Below are 20,643 nucleotides of genomic sequence, written 5' to 3'. Positions count from 1 at the left end.
CCTGATGAATTTGCCTTCCTGTCTGGGGTGACTGGAATTCTTCTGTGCTGCCCTTCAGGTGTACTCCTGATGACTTGCAATCCCTCTTCAGGCTCTGGACATGTCTTGAGGTGTCTGATATCAAATTTGTAGGAGTGTGATGGATTGAGCTTCCCTTTCCCCAGCAGGTTTTATTTAAAATTCTTTAGTCCAAAAGAGGGTAGATCAAGTCCACGGAAAGTATACTTAAAGATTGGGATACATACTTTGCACTGTACTACTGTGAAAGTATCCTTTATCTGACCTTTTTTCTGCCTAGTTCTTTGACTGAATTAAAAAAGTTTTTAAAGTATAATTGCTTTTCTACCTCTCTTTTCGTACTTACTACAAGATAATTATTGAACATCCATTGAGTGTTAGAGATCAACACCTCACATTATGCAAAGTAGATCCCAAATACTTTGGGAAAGGCCAGAAAAATTTTATTAGTGCAGAAAAAGACCCCATAGTATGTTCATCTGCAAGTTTTGCATATAATGCTTTTAACATAATTTCTGTTGCTGTGAGAGAACATTTTAAAAGGATTATTCATTTTATTTTCTGTTAATTTTGCTGTTGTTCCAGTAAGATCAAATAGTGTAAATCTGTTATAACCTCTACAAAAGCAAGAACATTTTCTTTGCTGTCAAGGAAACCTTGGAGCTGGGTACATTAGCAAGTCTAACCTTACTTAAAGAAATCTGCCTTTTTGTGCTTTTTATTTTTCCTAAAGCCTTTAGAAATAACACTGTGCAAATACATGGTGCACACCTTCTGAAAGAGAAGAGTATATAACAGAACAATAACATCATTTATGTGATGTGACATTTTCACTAAATAATTATTCATGTAGTTTTTAAAAAAACAAAGTGAATAACTGCATAATTATTCATAATTTGGCACACTTTTAATTTATTGTTCTGTAATGAGTTACCGCTTGTTTAATAATGTCATGGTTTGCTATGTTATTCAGTTGTTAGTCATCTTAATTTCAGTAAAATCCAAGCAATGTTCTCAAGATACAAAGCTACTAGCAGAAAAAGAGCAGACCCCAAAAACGATAAATAATCATTAGAATTCTCACAAGAAAATAATACAGATATGATCATCTGGAGAAGTATGAAGAGCTTAGTTTAATTGATAACATTAAAATATTTTGCACTCAACACCTAAGAGCTGGGAACTTCATTCTTCATTTCATATTAGGTATCTGTTTTTTCTCTGCACGACCTTTGAAAACATAATTTACTGACGTCACATTCTTTTGCCTGACTGAGAAGACTTATGTAGACATCAGTCTTTAAGTTAGTCATGAGTGGTGGAAGAGCTTAATGGATTAAAGCAGATCATGGATCGGGGTGCCCTGGTGGCTCTCAGCTCACAACAATGTCATGCTTACATAGATCTGGCAACAGAAGATCATTCCTGTTGAGGAATATTAAAAGCCATCTCATCCTGCCTATGTGCAGGATTCTCCTAAAACACAAGCACATGACAACCATGTCCTCCTCCTCTTCAGCTGTCAGAGACTGGTCAGTAGTGCAGGCACACACATGATACTCTCCATTTTACCCAAAACACACACATTCTAGTTAAGCAAGACACTTAAGGATGTACTTATTTTAAGCTGTTCTCACTCGCAGATGCTTAAAAACCTCCACTGAGCCCAGGCCTTTAGAACAAATTGGATAGTACTGTCCAAGGGAAAAGTACATTCTTAAATCTCTTTAAATATACTTGTGATTAAATATATTTGTGTTTAAAATACATGCATCTGAAAAGTTTTGAATCATTTGTATGACTGAAGATCCAGGAATTCCTTCAAGACTTAGATGATAACCTACTAACAGTGAAATCTGTAACAGATTTTTATTAAGAGTCTTTAAACAGCAGTTTTCTGGCAAAGATCAAATTAGGGTTTTTTAAAGTGCTATAAAAATCATCGTTTTATTTTAACATGAAAAGAATATTCTAACATAGAAAAGGGTGTACACAAAAAGAAAACCTTCTAAATAGCTTCATTTCACAGCCATATATTCAGACTTCATATTTTACAACAGATTGACATGAATTTTATCCAGCGTAGCTCTGTATGGATACATTGGTTAGTGTTAAGGTGTTGTGCTTTATTTCCTCTATCTCAGATGGATTTTTCTCTACTGTTCAGTATTTTGTTCCATTACCTTGGCTGTATGCAGGCAAGAAGTTTATTACTTGTCCCCCTCTGCTGCCTTTATCACTTTTTCCTTTGACCTGAGGCATTTAGAGATTTTAGCTACACTTCTTAGTGATGAGATTTAGGAACATTAAGATTTCACAGTGCACTGTGTTAAAATATTGAGTTTCTGAGCCATTGATCTTTAAGGTTTATTTCAAAAACAAGATTACAAACTTAAAAAAATGTTTTGCATTTTGCCCAATTCATTTTTAAAAAAATCCATCATGAAATCTGTATTGACGAGGTCTAGAATCAACATTTCTATTTCATCTTAGCATACATTTAATGGAATAACAAAAAAATAATTTTGTTGAGGCCATTCAGTCTTTTTCCTTACCCAAAATCTATACATTTTCTTGCTCATGAAAAGCAGTAACAGAGTTGTATCACTGCTTACACTGCAACCTTGATATTGCAGATTCTTACTTTGTCTTTACTAAGTCTTACTTTGAGGGAAAAGGAGGGGGGGAAAAAAGAAGATTAATTATTCTTCTTCAGAATTATTTGAAACTCATAATTACATTTTCCACTCAGCAGTTCAGAACTTACTTTTGTTCCAAGTCAAAACAAAATTGCATATTTGGAATTTCTTACAGAAAATTATTTGAGACTAAAATGCCTTGCAGATTCAGATATAATTTTTACTTTGAAAAAATGTTATGTTTTAATTTTCCCATTTAAATTATATTTAAGGGATTTTATACCATAATAAGTATAACATTTAAAGTAGAAGGTTGCTATAGCATGCTGAAGCATCATATGGTATATTGACAGTATTTATATATATTACACAATTTAATACAGTATGTTCTAATATTCAATACATCTTAGTAATAAGTTTTACATAGGCTTATTTTTCATGCCTTTAACTAGGGTTTACCTGAGAAAAGTATCTGGACAAGTAGCTTTAATCTGGATTTAAAGAACTATCTGGGCAGTGAAGTCCTGTAAAAACCTTAAAAATTAACATTTTTAAACCTTTTAAGGCGTTGATTTATGCGGTTCTGAAAGGAATACTATTGCTTATATATCAAGGGCCTCAGCTGAGTTACTCCCAAGTTCCTCTGCTTGATTCCATTCAAGCAGTAATTTAATTTGAAAGATCTGTTCTTGCTGGTGACATTGCCAGTCCTGTGCATCGCCAAACAGTCCTGCCTTCAAACACTGTTGCATAGTTTGATATATGCAAGGATATATTGGATACTTTGATATAATTTATAGATACTTGATATATACTCGAGTAAGGTAGCAACTTAATTTTTATATACTGTTGCCACTGGGAGAAGTTCTTTTTCTCACAGATAAAGGAAATAGATTAAGTAATTAGAGACATGCGTGGAAACTGGCAGAACTAATAGCGTTACTCTACTAATTTATTTAAGCACTACATCACTTCCTTATGTATAGCTTAAAGTGTATTTCTATCCATTCACTGAGATAACTGTAAAATGTGGAAGTGTGTGGTTTAGATGTAAGAACAGATGTGAATGATGTACGGTAACAGAAAGCAGACTTAAACACATCTGAAAATGTCGTAAATATACATATTAACTTTTAAAAAATGGCAAAAAAAAAAAAAAAGGAGGTAGGACTTTTAAAGGTCATATGCACAGAAAGATTGTTTGCTATGATCAGGTCTGGTTATTCACTCACAAAATTCTTCTACCTTAATTATTTTTAAAAAATGTGTGTGAACCTGGCAGCCTTTTTGCATGCCACTGTCCGTACCTGGATTGCCTGGGATGGAGACCCTCTGGAAGAGCTGGGCTTGTTTTGCTAACAGCGGGAGCAGGATGGGACACAGGCAGTGCCCGGGCACTGCCTGCAGGCTTGGCAGGACTCTGCACACTGGGAAGGTCGTTTTGCTGCCAAACCTGCTTACACAGACTGTCCACAGGCTGCCTCTGGGGTATCTGCATGTAACAAAGGGGAGAGATCAATGAACCATTAACATAATTGCAACAGTTTGACATCACAATTTTATAATACTATGTTTGTATTGTTCCAAGTTTGGAAAATCCCATTACACCCACTATTTTATATAAATAAAATTCAGTTTTATTCTAGTGAAGAAAATTTTTAAAAGGCTAAATTGACCATATTTAAGCAAGTATGACCTCTAAAGAGTTGATGTTAAGTCTACTCAAATTAAGTAGAAAACCTTAGAATAAGAGTCATATTTCAGAAGGAAGATATAATTAAGAATGACAGAAGCATTTAAGGGAGATTTGAGGAAATAAGTTAAAACATAAAAATAAATAACTGCCTAGGGTAACACCTTTCACTTGTATGAGTACAAATCATGCATCAAAAGATCAGGACACTTTCTTAGTCTCACCTGGGAAAATATGTTCTGTCAAGCTCATTTCTGTTCATGAGCTGCTTTTTGGTCTTGGTCTTCCAATTGTCTCCATTACATATTACTTAATACCCAAGCTCTGTTGAGAGTATAATCAAAAGGGTTTCAAGGCAGAGAAACTCAGGCTAGTCCAGATTATTTTCTTGAGCTGATGTAAGTGCAGAAGATACCATGACTGTGGTCTATGCTGAATTTTGTTCCTTTTACTTGTGGCAATTCTCTAAAAGTTATTTATTTTTAGGTAAAAAGAATGAGAGACTAATGCTCACTCCATGGAACATTCTTGTAATATTGAGTATGAATGGAATCTATCTTGAAGGGAATGGAATTTATCATAAAGGCCATCAACTTTCTGCACCACCTGTCCAAGGATCAGTGGGGAGCTGCTTAACACAACCGACACAGATGGTAGAGGTTTAGCCTGGGCCGTACACATACTGAGACTAAAGTAATAGTTAATTGCTTATAAGGTGGAATTGAGATTATAGTTCAAAATTATAAATTCCCTGGGATCCTGTAATGACATTTGAAGATATATTAACAACAATTTCAGTTTAACTTAAAATATTGGACAATAATTTTTTGACAGTCCACCTTGTGTTTTTAAGTATCTTTATCCAATTTTACAATTTTTACAATGGGGACCAATACAGAACCACTGTACGTCTCTCACATGAAGCTGATCCCATTCTCTAAACATAGACCTTGGAAACTGTAAAACTCTGTACTATGCAAGTAATTATTACAGCTTATTCTTATAGAATAGTTGAGAGAACCTTGACTGTATTGGATCAGACGAGCATGTAATGCAAATACATTTAAAGTAAATATATGTTTAGGTTAAATGGCTTGTAATGATTGGATTGTATGCTAAAACTACTCCTTGCAGGATAGTCTCCAACCAGACTCTTGTTAGTTTGAATTTATGCTTACTGATTCTCCTTGTCTTATAGCTTTCCTTTCCTTTCCTGGGTTTTTTTATGGCTGGTCACCCCAGGACAAATATGTTTTACAAAAACTAGTAAAAAACAAGGAACTGTTTAATAACAAGCAGTAAGAACTGGGAATCCAATATCAATAATTGTCTTTTTCTTTATAGGTCCTAGAACATTTAAATCTTGTCTGTTTGGGATTCCTGTTTCTCCCTGAGACTGATAAATATCACCCTGAAATTTGGTGGCCTTCAAACATAAAAAATAGAAGAGAAATTTTTCACCAATAGAAAATGATCTGCTGAATAATTTGAAATCTCCCAAGAGGTATAACAGATGGAAAATGGTCCTTAAGGCTAACTGTTCTACATATCTACTTGTTTTGTCACTCTTCTAAAATGTTGACTACTACCTTCATCACAACTGCCTGAAGATATCTTACAAGATAAAGACTTTCCACAAATTTTAATGGGATGCAAGCATGAACTAGCTGTGAATATGAAAACATTATTGTGCCTATTTTCACTAGAAGGAAGTAAAATGCTTAGAGATGCTCTCTAGAGAAACAAAGACAGACATCAGACAGTCTGAAGATCATTCTGGATTTTTGTGGGTTGCACTCTTCTCTGATAATTACTTTTATTCACTGAAAGAGCCATAGAATGGTTTGGGTTGGAAATGACCTTAAGGATCATCTGCTTCTATTCTCACTGCTGTGGGCAGGCTCACCTTCCACTAGATCAGGTTACTCTGAACTCCATCCAACCTGGCCTTAAACATTTCCAGGGATGGGGCACCCACAGTGTCTCTGGGCAATTAGTTCCTGTACCTCACCACCCACATAGTAAAGAATTTCTTTCTTATATATAGTCTAAACCTGCTCTCTTTCAGTTTTAATCCATTCCCCCCATGTTTTGTCACTTCATGTTTTTGCGAACAGTCCTTCCCCGTCTTTCTTGAAGGCTCCTTCAGGTACTTGAAGACCTCAATTAGGTCTCCCCAAAGCCTCCGCTTCTCCAGACTCAACAATTCAAATTCTCTCAGCCTTTTCTCATGGAAGAGGTGCCCCATCCCTCTAATAATCCTGGTGAGCCTCCTCTGGATTTGTTCCAATGGATCTATGTCCTTTCTTTGGTCGGAATGTCAGAATTGGATGCAACAGGTGGGGTCTCACACCTGGTTAATTAATCATTTTTTAAAATCTAATTCTGTGTTTGAAAGTTTAAGTTATAATAGAGGTAGTATTTTACCCATGGAGGTATAAAATATTAACAGAAGTATGGTTTGTGGGGAGAATTAATATATTTTTCTTTTCACACAATGAAAATGGCCTAACAAAACTGTGTCACTTTTGGACACAGCCTTGTTTTAAAATCTGAAACAGGAAAATTTACCTTAGACTATTGCTGAAGTGCATGTTGAACTCAGATAGATGCTTTATGATGCCACCTAATTACTTCCGTGTGATTCTTAACTCACAATGTGTTCTGTAGTCTTACAGGGAAAGATATATCTTTTAGAAAGTGTGCTGGAAAGATTTTTAATGTTTTAGGCTTAACAGGAACCAAAAGGTCTCAACTTGGGTTGGGTAAACTGGTAGGGGCTTCCATGATAAACCAAGAATGAGGACAGGTTCACTGCAGATAGAATTTTAGCTTTATTCTCCTGAATGAAAGTGTGTCCTATAATAGAAGAATAAAGGCTAATTGTGTAAATGAGATTTGGTTTATTCCTAAACAATAATGTAGGAAAAGACCTTTGGCAAGGTAAACATGTTCAGTTTCCCTGCTGCACTTCTTCACTACTTTTCAAGTTCCATTCTGAAGTGCAGTCAGCAAAAGTTTTTTGTTAATATATGCAAAATCACAGACACAGCTGATCTTGAATATGCAGAAAATGCTACAAAAAAACATCTGTGGCAAGTGAGAAACTGTCAGGTCACTGATTAGAAATTCATTGTCAGATTGGGCTGTTTTTACTTGTCTGTTCAGACAAACTGCAGGGGATGTTTCTCCTGGGTTTCTATTTAATGGACAATTCTGTACTTCAGTACACTTTTTAGAAAATAAAATGCAATTTCCAAGACTCATTTGAAGACATTGTGTCCTTTTCTGAATTACTTTTCTCCTCATTGGTGATTAAATATCTCTGTGTTTTGTCTGATTCTTTCAGTAATGTTCATCTTCAACGCTTATGACATCACCATTGCTTTCATGATAATGAAACGCATTGTCACCAGAACTGTTCTGTGAAATAGCCCTAATTGTCCTAAATGCTACAGCTGGGACAATGGTAAGGATGAGCAGCTGATTGGGAAAAGTAGTTTCTAAGTCTACAAAACCATGATAGTCAATGAGGAGCAGAGATGGCTTTGAAACTATTTCAGAGAATATGAACAGGCTTTCCAATAACTTCACAAGTTTAAAACAACAACTATTTTTGTTTGGACAGTTCCTCTAATGCACAGTTGACAAAGGCTTCCTGGGATTGCTGTGTCAGCAGTATGTCCCAAGGGAATATTTATATCTTGGTGCTAACCCAGAGTTCTGAGGTAGATTTGGTATTGTTCATGCAAGAAGTGGAAGTATTTTCTACCAATGAGCTACCAATGAGGTTTTCCACATCACATGGTGCCACACCTCTTGAGGGAAGAGTGGGCCTCTGTTCTGATGGATGATGGTTCATCTTCATCTCCTGCTCTGTTCTGGCTGGTTTTGGAATATATTTGGATATTACAAATATCTTATTTCCTCCTAATTAAATCTTCTGTAATTCAATTAATTGATTTATTTCTCTTTTAGGATTTTGTATTACCTGTCTTTATATCTTAATATATCTGAGTCTGGTAGCAATAGCATGAAGCCCCACAGCTGTTTTTCTTTAATGTAATATTCCTTAAGTAATATGATCACTCTCTATTCTTGAAGTAAACTAACAGTGTTGGCAGCTACATTAGATTAGAGAACGCAATATAAATGTGTACCTATAGGAATAGTTTAGACTTTCTTCTTTAATGAACTTCAAAGAAGTTCCTTGTAGATAGTATAATTGATGTGACTTTCTGTAACAATTGTTAGAAGGCAGAGGTTCTTGCTCACAAATATAATTTAGACTATGGAATGGCTATTAGAAGAGAAGATGCAAAATTGACTAGCAGTACATGAAATGATATTACTGTGTACATTTATTAAGCTACTGTTTGCTCAGTGGAAGCACCTCTGCAAATGGTTATAAACTTACAGAATTGTAAACAATTTCTCTACTAACAACTACAGCATCCCTAGACAATCTAAATCTTCCAAAATTGTGGCAATCTTAAAACATCTTTTCTTCTAGTCAGCTAGAAATATTAATTCTTTTTATGGATGTATTTAAGACAAATATTTCCCATCTTCACCTCTTTGGGATAACTCTAATGCCATACAATTGCATGGAAATCTACAAATCACATTTCAATGCTTGGCATGGTAAAGGGAAATGTGACATAAGGGATGTAGTTTTAAGTGGTAGATTTCAGTGAAAGGTGATGGCTGATATATGTCAGATACTCATTTCTACCTGAGAAGTAAATGGTATTTATAGAGATAAAACACCAGAATACAAACAGGCAGGCACTTAAAACATTTTTAAATTAATTTTTCAAGTAAGTCCTGTTAATTTGAGAGAATTTTGTAAAATGTGACAAAAAGGATGCTAATTTTTATTGAAAACATTTGATTTTAAAAACTCTGCTTTTATTTGGCAAAAAAAAGATGTGTAGTGTGGGAAAAACTTTTCCAGGAGGAACATGGAATAGAATAAGCTAAGATATTTTGAGGCTGGAACTCAGTTTATGAATATCATTGTATACCATGGTCACTGTTACTGCAATAATAGGATATGAGCCCTGATAACCTTTATAATTCTATGCTAATTCTGGCTTTTGTAAATGTAATGGTGTACCACCACCGGTTTCCTTCCTTTGTTCCTCTGCTACAGATGTGGGACCATATGTAGGGCAATTTGATTAGTCTCTGGTCACTCATTATTGTCTGAAAACAATGAAAAGAAATATGCAGGGTTATGCACCTTTGTGAATGACGTGCTTCTTATCACTTTGATTGTTCAAGACAGTTTCTGAGGTGAGATTCAGGCAGGTTCAGACTCCTAAGCTAACTGATAATTCATGTTTGGATGTTATTCAGTGTCTGTATTAAAATTCAGATTTTGTTTCACATTTTTTTCTTATGGCTCTCTAATCTCTGTATTCTCCCATGTCCTGGAATACAAAATAAACCTAATATTAATTGAATTTATCATTATTTCACATTCTTCTGGTGAAGCTTAAGTCCATCAGCTCATTTCCAGGAATATTCAGTTTTTAACATGTAGGATTCCTTGTACTCTATGTGCCACACGTTGGCACTGGCATCACATCTGATGGAGGAATTTTGGCAGGTAATGGTTAACTTATTTTATTTTCCTCTTGCAAGTTCTAAGTTTATGAAACAGAAAGGTAACACTACATCTTAGCATAACTGTTAGTAATGACATTTGAGACATTTGGATTAAAACTGCAAGTTGAAAGTGGCATTGCAGTAAGTCTTGGAAAACTGTAATGTGATATTGCTGGTTAATATATATAAATGGCTTTGTTTTGATTCTGCTTTAGTCAACAGACTAAATTTTAGTAGGATGAATGTGACATTACAATTAAGTAACTAATAACTGTTCAGGAAAAATCAGAAAACTCATTTTTCCTTACAGATATGTTTCTTTGAAAATATTACTACTTTTAAACTACCATTTCTTTATGCTGTCTAGGGAGGCTAGGTAGACAGAAACCACAGAAGAAAGGCAAGGCTGTTTTTCAAAGATCTATTGCATGACACAGCATAATTCCAACATTCTGATAGGATTTGTATTGTGACTGATTTGTCAGGACCAGGCAGGATTCGAGGACTTAACAGTCCAGAGACAGAGGCTTGCTTGTAGCCAAGGCTCCAGCATTATCATAGACTCACTGAATGGTTGAAATTGGAAGAACTCTTAAAAGATCATTTACTCCAGCCACCCTGCCATTAGCAGGGGGAATCTTTCACAAGATTGGGTTGCTCAAAGCCCCATCCAACCTGGCCTTGAACATTAAAAACTGATTCACAAAAATCATAGTACTGAATCTTACCTACACACAGACTCACTAGTCTAATGCATACCCTTAGATGCTAGTACCTTATGAGATCAGAGAATAATAATTTAAAATGACTTTTCTAAAATAATTGATCAATGATTGAGGTTAATGAGTATTAAGTCCCAGCCTGTTTTGTAAAATTGGAGTTGCTTTATTTGATGAAATTAATCAAATAAATCAAATAAATAAATCATTACTCCAAATATGCTAGGCACAATCCAAATCATTGTAAACTATTTCCTCTTTCTAGAAAAAAAGTAAAATTTTAAGGATGTGATATGTCACAGTCCTTCCCAAATCAAAAGTAATACCATGCCCATAATGAATTAGTAAGTTCACTGGCAATATTTCTTCAATATATTATGAAAGATAAGGTTTTATGATCAAATACATTTTTGATCAATTTATTTCATCACTTACCACCTAATTGTTTCATTATGACATTTTGTCCCTCCCCATAACGAAACGATTTAATATACTGTATAAAATGACTGTGTTTCTCAAAAAAGTTAATCAAACTATTGTCAGCTGATGTCTGAACTAGTGCCCTGAAATTAATATATGAGCTGTTCAAAATATCAGTTATAAATTACTTTCCTTGATAAATTTCTCTAATTTAAATATATTTACTGGAACTTTATGAAGTACTCTGCAGCTGAGAGACTTAATCCTTTTAAGTTCATTCTAAGAACATTTAAAAACACTTTTAAAAGTTTGAAACTACAACAACCACACCTTGCAGAAATTCATCAAGATATAAATTAAATGCTCTGAATCTTTGAGTACTCTGATAGTGTCCAATAATTCAATATTTATCATTGGCAACCAGATAAATTTTCTAAAGTACCAGTCTGCCCCACTGAAATGGGAAGCAAAAACATTCATATCATTCAAAAAATGACACTTTTACTTCCAGAAGTAAATAGTTAGTGACTTTATCTTGAGCTTTCTTCTATATCTGCTTTCTGGGATGACAGAATAAAGATCAAATAAATTTAAATGTTTGATAATAAAATGAAAGATGAAATAGAAACATTTGGCATTTCAAAAAAGCTAAATTGTACTTAGAGTGATTTGACACCTGTATGTGTGTCTTTGATACTGCTTTAAGAAGCCTTGCAAGAAGTAATTTTGTTTTCAGTGAACTCTGATTTTATTTTTGATTTGTATTTTGCTTTAGGAAAAAAATCTGTTCTGTACACACTTTTATATGACATGATGTTACACTGATATTCTCACTAGAAAGAGATTCCAGGGGGAAAAATAAAGGAAAACTAAATTTAATCCTAATTAAGAATGTTCTGAGAAATTCCAAGCCCAGCAGACCCCAGGGTCTGGAGCACACAGACTCACAGAGGCCACCAACATGACCTCATACACAGAGTGCCAGAGGTGGAGCAATGTCCCCAGCTAAAGCACCATCCACAGGTAGATCCTTCTCCCACTGCTTTCACTCAGACCCCCATACACCCTGGTTTCTCCTGTTTTTTCCTATGGGATCTGCAGCCCACAGTTTCTCCTTCACACACTGTTGCTTTTACTTTTTAGTGCCTGTACAAATACACACTCTGTCCCTCTAACCTCTGGCAGCTAGACTTAGGAGCATTGTGGCCACCACTGATTGTCCAGTGGCTGGAATTTAGACCATGAAGTAAATATACCACAAGTATTACCTCTCTGCCTGAGCAGGGTTGTCCTTGAGTGCATGAAGAGCCCACAACCTCTCTGGGTAACCTGTTCTAGTACTCAGTCATCCATTCAGGAAGAGAGGCCTTCCTCATGTTCAGCCAGAACTTCTTGCGCTACTGCTGCCTCTTACCCTCGTCATTTCTTCACTAGCAGATAATTCATATATTGAAATAAACTGGAGCTGCATCCGAATGTTTCGATATTTGATTTATGGGCTAGAGATGGCCTTCTTTGCTCCTCTCTGTCGCAAATGTGCATGGTGCATGTCAAAATACTGACAATTTTAAGTGCAGTTGTTATACAATGGAAGCAGTTGTCACCCTCAACCATTTCTGTACTATGTATTTCATAAATACAGTCTGAAGAACCATTTCCTGCTCCAAAACACTTATATTTCAACCCCAAAGAACAAGTAGTACACAAGAATAAGCAACATGAAGCACCAAATGTGGGTTTATCTCTCTTAATTTTAGACCTAGTCAATACCATAATAGATTTCATTTGTGTATCTCTGTGTGAACCATGACAGTAAATCTCTAAAAAGATGCTTCAAAAGATGCATCAGTAGGTCATGACTCTGCTAATGGATGTCTTTTTACAGACAAGCTTAATGACTCTGACAAATGAGCTTTAGAGAATCATGTAAGGCCACTTAAGAGGTTACTGTTCTGCCCCCAGCTGTCTGCCAAATCCCCTGCTAATTACTACCACCCACAAAATTAGTAGAAGTAGAAATAATGTGAGCTGATTCTTTATCCCTAATAAAACTCCATCAGTTGAGCCTGTAGCTTATGAAAAAGACTGTAAGCTGGCACTGCTCTTCTATACCATACTTACAAAGCAATTTCTCACCTAAAGATGAGGTATGAATCTTCATAGTGGTGCTATGCAGAGTCAAATTGAAACCTGACAATAGAAAGTAAAATTGAAGTGTGTTACATTTGTTTTTTGTGGGGGGTTTTAGGGGTTTTCTTTTGTGTTTTTTTTGTTTGTTGGTTTTTTTGTTGTTGTTGTTGGCTTTTTTTGTCAATAAACAGATGTGACCAAATATAGAATCATAGAATCACAGAAGTGTTTGGGTTGGAAGGGACTTAAAAGCATTCACAACTTAAAGATAAAGTAATGTTTTTCCTTGCCTTTGATTTTCCTTGGTTAAGAGTAACAAGATTGTCTTCATTATATGCTTATTCCCTGTTTTAAGATACTTGCATGGTTAGTGTTACTGTGAAAGGGGTAATCAAAGTGACATTGCAGTACCTTTTACTTTGTCCTTTCTTTTTTCTTGATCATGATCGGTTGCTGTAAATGTAGCAGTCATAACAAAATTACACTGTTGCTTGATTATAGTACTTTGAAGTACTTTGAAGAACTGTTTTCTACCTTGTTTGATTTAAGAAGTTGAAAAAATATTGCATTAAAGGGAAGGGGGTTGTTTATTTGTTATGGAAACATGACTTTCCCCCCCAGTGTCTTTTTTACTAATATATGCCTAGTTTTTGATCAAAAAAGGACTTCAAATTTGGACTTAAATTTTAGTGGGCAGACTCATACTGTTCTAGCTGAATGAACAGTTAAATGATTTTTTGACTCGGGATCCCTTGTGCTCTCAGCCTATTTCCTGAGATAAGCACTTTGTAACTAAGATGTAGACTGTTCTAACTCCTAGTGTTTAGCTGGGTTTAATCTTTATTCCTCCTGAAGGTTCTTGGTTTTCATCAGTTTGTTTCAGTGAACTCAGTAAGCGAAACTCTTTGATATTAGATAGGCTAGAATGTCACTTGCTGTAGATTTCCAGTCTTATTTGCTCAAACTGCAAACACTTTGTAGATGCAAGTTTTCTTACACTTTGACCATCTGCAATTCTTCATGCCAAGTCTTTCTATCAGTTGGGCTTCTTGGTGGTACTGTATTTCACCCAGAAATTACAGCTGTAGTATTTTAGTGTTGGCAAAAACAATGTTATCCGTAAGGTCTCAGCTGGGACTCAATACTGAAAATAAGTTATCTCATTCAATAGCCATGCTATATTTCCATTTAAAATGGAAAATGTAACAAGAAAAGATTGACCATGACATTTAATTTTCCATCCACCAAGCAAGATGATTTTTCTGAAAGAGGATTTTTTATTCAGTAAAATACATTTCTGAGCAATATTGTGATAATGAGATTTTAAATGAAAAAGGATTGCATAATGATATTAATGGCATTCTGAAACTAATGTTGTATAATGTATACGTTGTTGTGCATCAATCCTAAAAAGCAATAGAATTTACTTGTGAAATTTATCTAGTGAACAGAAATATATAGGAGCTGTATAAGACTTCAAAATCATGCCATTGTTAAAATCGAAATCATGAGTTATATGTATTTAGAATTCAAACAAAAAATCAAGGAGTAACACAAGCATCACATTTAGTGGATGGTAGATTGAAGAGCAGAAAAACTTGTTTTCCAAGTTCGATAAAAACTGATCACAAAAAACTATTTAAATAGTTTGAGATAAGACCCCCAAAATGGTTAAAGAAAAAATTATCAGTGTCATTAATGCCAGTATAATCCTATTTCACAATTTTTGTCTATGAATTTCTAGATGTTATATGAATTGCCATTTCTAATGAGAGATTATAATTCCTATTCCTTGAAATTGAAATATGTGAAAACTAGCTTTCATAGTTCATAATTATCCTTCTGAGAGGGATAGTCAAGGACCAAATCTGAAATTCTGAAATAGCCTACAAGTTAACACACTGCAGGAATACCGATGGACTCTGCTCAAGTATCTGGGTGATGAAAGGATTGTACAAGCCAATGCATGGTATGTTTAATGCAATATGTAGGCATGAATCAAAGTCTGGTGCTGCAAAATCTGTAGCTTTGGCAGATGTTTCAGAAGCACAGCACTACAGCAAACAAACAGGGAAGAGACCCAGTTGTGAGTCTTTTTGATATAAATGAGAGGAAAGCAATGAAGCGAGGCAAATTCTCCATATCCCTCTCCTACCCTCCAGGCTACAAATGTCTCAGAGGTCCAAATCTCAGAACATGAAAAGTAACTTTGAATTTAGGAAAGATCCAACTCATGCAAAGAAGTTTTACAGTATAGTTCCACAAAAATGGTATGATTCATACTGAGCTATCCATTGAGCTTGCTTTGGGCAACAGTGAATCAGCTTTCAGACTTTTGTTTATCGGGGTGAGAAAGGGCTTCTACTAGGAATATAAAACATCATTGTTGAGAGACAAAAATAAGATTGAAAAGATTTTTTTTATCTGGAAATGCATTCTCTGTTTGGTTGTGTACAAACCTTGTGGTTTTCTTCATGAAAATAGTTCAAAGCCTTTACTTACTTCAATTGAGGTTTATTCTTCTACATTTTATATAACTAAAAAGAAAATATCTGGAGTAAGAGAATGATCTGAGTTTTTTAAATATAGTCAGTGCTGAGAGAAGGAGACTTTTTAAAATCATATCTACTTGGCACTGAAATAAGGGCATACCATAAATAGAATAAATCATCGTTATAATAGAAACTTTCTCCTGACTGTATGACAGGCTGGTTGATTAGCTTGGACCAGATACTTATCTCTTAGAGAGCTAAATTTAAATGACAAAATTTATACCATAAGTTTCATTTAAAAATATGAGGCAGCCTTCCCTCAAGAAGACTAGCAGCCAAATCAAATCAGCTCTTGGAATTTTTTTTTCTCTAGTGTATAAATGAGAAGAAACACTATTAAAGTCTGGCCAAGGTCAACATCAATGCTTATTAATTAGTGCTCTTAAATGCTTTGTATAAGCCCTCTGTGTTTGAAATCTAAATAATTTCTTTTAAAGTAGTTGGATGTGGTTCTCCAGTATCTTTTAGGAATTCTACTTTGAATTTCCAAGTTTCCTACTCTCCCTTAAAATCTTACAGGATTTGTACACTTCTCTCATTTCCATTATTAAAGATAACATTTTATAACAATTAAGTATAATAGCTGGCTATTATACTACGGTTAACCAGAAGCCATTCATTTTAGAATCTTCTTACACCTGGAATTCAGCATAGCCTTTGACACTGTCTCCCACAGCATTCTCCTGGAGAAGCTGGCAGGCTATGGCTTGGACAGGTATACTATTCTCAGTACACCTTTAGTGTGTTTAGTAGTTTTTAACTATTCAGTGTTAAAAACTGTCTGGATGGACAGACCCAGAGAGTAGTGGTGAATGGAATTACATCCAGTTGGTGGCCAGTCACTACTGGGATTCCCCAGAGATCTGTGTTGGGCCCAGTCCTGTTTAAAGTCTTTATTGATTATCTGGATGAGGGGATCGATTACACACTCAGTCAGTTTGCAGACAGATAAACTGGTTGTGAGTGTTGATCTGCTGAATGGAAGGAAGGCTCTACAGAAATATCTGCACAGGCTGGATCCATGGGCTGAGATCAACAAAATGGTTCAACAAGTGGAATAGCAGGTCCTGCACTTCAGTCACAAGAACCCCAGGCAGCGCTACAGGCTGGGGGAAGGTTGTTTGAAATGGAACATGAGCCAGAAGTGAGCTTAGATGGCCAGGGCAGTGAATGTCTCCTTGTACTCAGCATTGATGAGGCCAAATCTTGAGTCTTGTGTTTATTTTTGGGCCTCTCATTCAAGAAAGACACTGATGTTCTGGGCAGGTGTCCAGAGCAGGGCAACTAAGCTGGTGAAAAGTCGGGAGACTAAGCCATATAATGAGAGGCTAAGAGAAATTAATTCTATGATTCCAGCATGTTTAAGTCAGATAGCTTAAAAAAATATCTACAGTTATGTCAGTATAATAATGTTTTTCCTTCACAAAAGCATGGACATTCACAGTTAAATATGGCAGCTTTTTGTCATGGTTTTACCTGAGTCAGCAACCAAGCCTCATGCAACCTCATGGTCACTCACATGGGGAGCAAACCAGAAAGGTGAAAGCTAGAGAATTTGTGGGTTGAAATAAAGACGGTTTAATAGGGAAATGAAAAGCTGTGCACACAACCGAAGTAAAATAATTCACTGCTTCCCATGGCAGGCAGGTATTCAGTCATCTCCAGGAGAGAAGGGTCCCATCACACATAGTGATGGGAAGAAAACACTATCACTGAATGTTCCCCCAACACCCTCCCTCCTCTTTCCCCCCACTTTATATAATGAGCATGATTGTCATATGATCTGGATTATCACACTGGTCAGTTGCAGTCTCCTGTCCTGGCTGTGTCTCCCCCCAGCCATGCATTCCCACCAGCCCCCTCACCAATATGACTGTTCCAAAGCAGGAAAGGCCTTGGCTCTGTGTAAACCATGCTCAACAATAACAAAAGCATCTCTGTATTATCAATTCTGTCCAGTGTTCAGCACAAATACAAAACACAGCCCCATATCAGCCACTGTGAAGACAATTCTACGCAGCGGAAACCAGCACGCTTGCCTTTCTTATGCTGCTGTAATCTCTCTTTCAGGATGATGTGATACGTTAAGTACTCATTCAATCCAATGTTTGAACTCAGTTGAGGATTATGAAAACTGTAATGGATATTTGGGTACAGCCTTGACCAGGATGCAAATAACATGAATGACTTTGAGGACTTTTAGACTGGCTATACATGTTAAGGAAGGTCTTTTTACTACTTTGTAAAGTGTTTTCCCTCCTCCTTCTTCTAAGGTTCTCAACTCCATGGGCTGCCTCCCCAGTCTATAGCTGAGCACAATAGAACCTGGTTTTAAAGGGACTTCTAGTGAAACATCAAACTTCGAAAAAGCTAAATCTGATTTATTTTTCCAAATGATGGTGTGAATTAAAGGTGGCTTAAAAATATCTGAAGATTATTTTACTTGGACTTTGCATTGTTCTTTTAAAAGTTAGCTAATGTATTTTAGTAATATTGCTGTTCTCAGACTTTGAGAAAACCATCTTTGCAATCTTCCTGAGGCCTAGTCCTGAGAGATAAAATCATTCTATCAAAAATGAGAAAAGGGAAAGGGAAATTAAAATGATGCCCATCCTCAAGCTAAGATGACAAAAGACAAAAGAACTTCTCAAGTCTTTCTTGTGTTTTTCAAAGGAAGCTAAAAAAAGTGATATACACAAATTCCATCAAGAGAAATTGTGTGTTCTGAAATGCAAGCATGGAGCCAGTAAATAGCCAGATATGACACTTGAAGTTGTCAGAGTCTAATTTTCACTCACATTTGGTGTTTGCTGAAGCAGTCTATTTTATATAAATGTATTTCTCTATTTTGTGCTAGTCACAGATAAGTCAGAGGGAAAAACCTTTGAAGGCCGTCAAACAAGATTTGCATGCATTTAGCTTGCAAGATAATTTAGATACCTAAATTATTTTATTATTTTTTCTTCCTCAAACAGCTATATAGCAATGAATTTGCCTTTTGAAAGTATGCACATAGCAACCTCACATTGTGCAGAGCCTTGGTGATTATCTACCATCTGGCCATGTTGGAATTCCAATGAAGATATCTTCCAGGTTAGGAACTTCACTTTAGTCTGTTAGATTTCCCCTGCAAGTAGCAAGTCTAACTCTACCTCCTTTTTATTTATCACAAGCAAAGAAAAAATAATTCATCTGGGATGTTAACATTCTCGACCTGAGTGGATTTTAACCCACTCTATCCTTACATTACAGTAACAAGCATTCATTATTTCAAGTGTATTACTAAAGAGGATAATTCCTAAAAGATTTTGATTTAGTAGGACTATAATGAATAAAATTTCAAGACATAACTTAGACAATTATGTTTCCTAGAAGAAAATTTTATGCTATGAACAATTAATTCCTTATCAAAAAAAGATATTTTATGCTATTCTAATATGTAAGCAAGCAGATATACCTTAAATTGTTTGCTGACATCAAACAATTTTTGTTTGTTTCTGTTTACACGTAAGTTTTCTATGTAAAACTTTTGACTTTGCAGGATAAATGTTTGCTAGGGAGGTGGAAGGGCAAAAAATGCTCCAGCAGTCCAACTATAAGGATATTCACCTTGGAGGTAGGTTCTCAAGTTTCAGTTCCTCTGGCAAATAATATTTATGTACTTGCACAAGCCAGAGTACCTTCAGTAAAAGGTACTAAACTGGCTTAGACTGCTCACAAATCTGAACTTCAGAAAATCTTATCCAGTCCCTTGAAGGAGTTGATTCAACATAGGGTCTATACTTTAAATTGGAAAGATTTAATAGATACAACTTTTTTAAAATTGTAGTGCATTTTGTGAGAAAGAATAGGACTGTTTCAAGTGGTCGCCTAAGGAAGAAGTTAGGCAACTTTGAATTTCGGCAGTGCAAAGCTCCAATTTGGATACAACTGATACTAACTCCCAGGAATTACCATAGAAATGAGATATAAGTAGAATTTATTCACTGATTTTTAGCCTGTTGGCTGCAGGACACACTTCCAGACTTTGCATTATAACTGAGTGGTTTAGCAAAGAAAGTAATATTTGGCTGTCGGAGACACCTGAAGCACTTATGGCACACCTGAGCCCTGTATGCGAACATTGGGTATTCCTGGTTTAAATTCTTTAAGGAAATAATTAAAAAATAAAAAAATAAAAAGATTACATAAAAAAAAGCCCAATCAAATATTTTACTTTCACATTAAACTTTGGAAACATTAATTGACCTTTGAATATAATGAAGACTTGAGATGTCCAAGACTGTGTGTACACAGCAGATGCCTGCATTTAACAGTATAATTTTTGTCTCTCCAATACATCATATTCTTAACATGTGTGTTCCTATCCCCAGTGTCCTTGTCATGCCTATTCTTGCAGAAGCCAAAGTCTCTTCCCCAGACAGCTGCAACTTCCAGGCCAATCAAAGTCAATGGGATCTCCATGGTGGCTCAGAAACAACCCTTCAGTGAGGTGTCAATCCCCTGCTCTAGACAAGGCACCGGTTTGTCATGCAGACCTACAGGCTGTCCCCAAGCAAGTAAAACCACTCATTTAATAAAAAATGTAAGTAAAATGGACAGCTACAGCTTTCTTTCACTCTTGTCACAGCTATAGCTGTACAATACTTCTGAGTAACTCCTGAAGAATTTGACTAATGGCAGCTTTTGTTACTAAGATCTACATTAGAGTTGAAAACTTCATTGTTAATGCTGAAATAGATATGCATAGCTTAGAAATGTACATAATGTAGTTTTATATATAATGCTTCTGGATTTTTATTTATGCCTTTGTGTAAACATGTGCTTTTCATATCTTCATATTTTCATCTATTATCAAA

At 35.6% G+C, this 20,643-nt stretch overlaps 1 protein-coding gene across 1 annotated transcript in view; it reads left to right on the top strand.

Moving 5' to 3' along the window:
• Nucleotides 1-20,275, top strand: part of LOC148185111 (MLV-related proviral Env polyprotein-like) — a 119,509-nt gene extending 99,234 nt beyond the window's left edge. The window contains exon 3 of the mRNA XM_088051470.1: nt 20,158-20,275. Coding sequence (XP_087907596.1) covers nt 20,158-20,275 — 118 coding nt within the window. The remainder of the gene's footprint in view (nt 1-20,157) is intronic.
• Nucleotides 20,276-20,643: the final 368 nt, after the last annotated feature.

Source organism: Pseudopodoces humilis, chromosome 1 (genome assembly GCF_049639895.1).
Source record: "Pseudopodoces humilis isolate 2021_Gansu_Grassland_sample_001 chromosome 1, ASM4963989v1, whole genome shotgun sequence".
Classification (NCBI taxonomy): Eukaryota; Metazoa; Chordata; class Aves; order Passeriformes; family Paridae; genus Pseudopodoces; species Pseudopodoces humilis.
The sequence above is the reverse complement of the archived record's forward strand: the minus strand, read 5'-3'. Positions and strand labels throughout refer to the sequence as shown.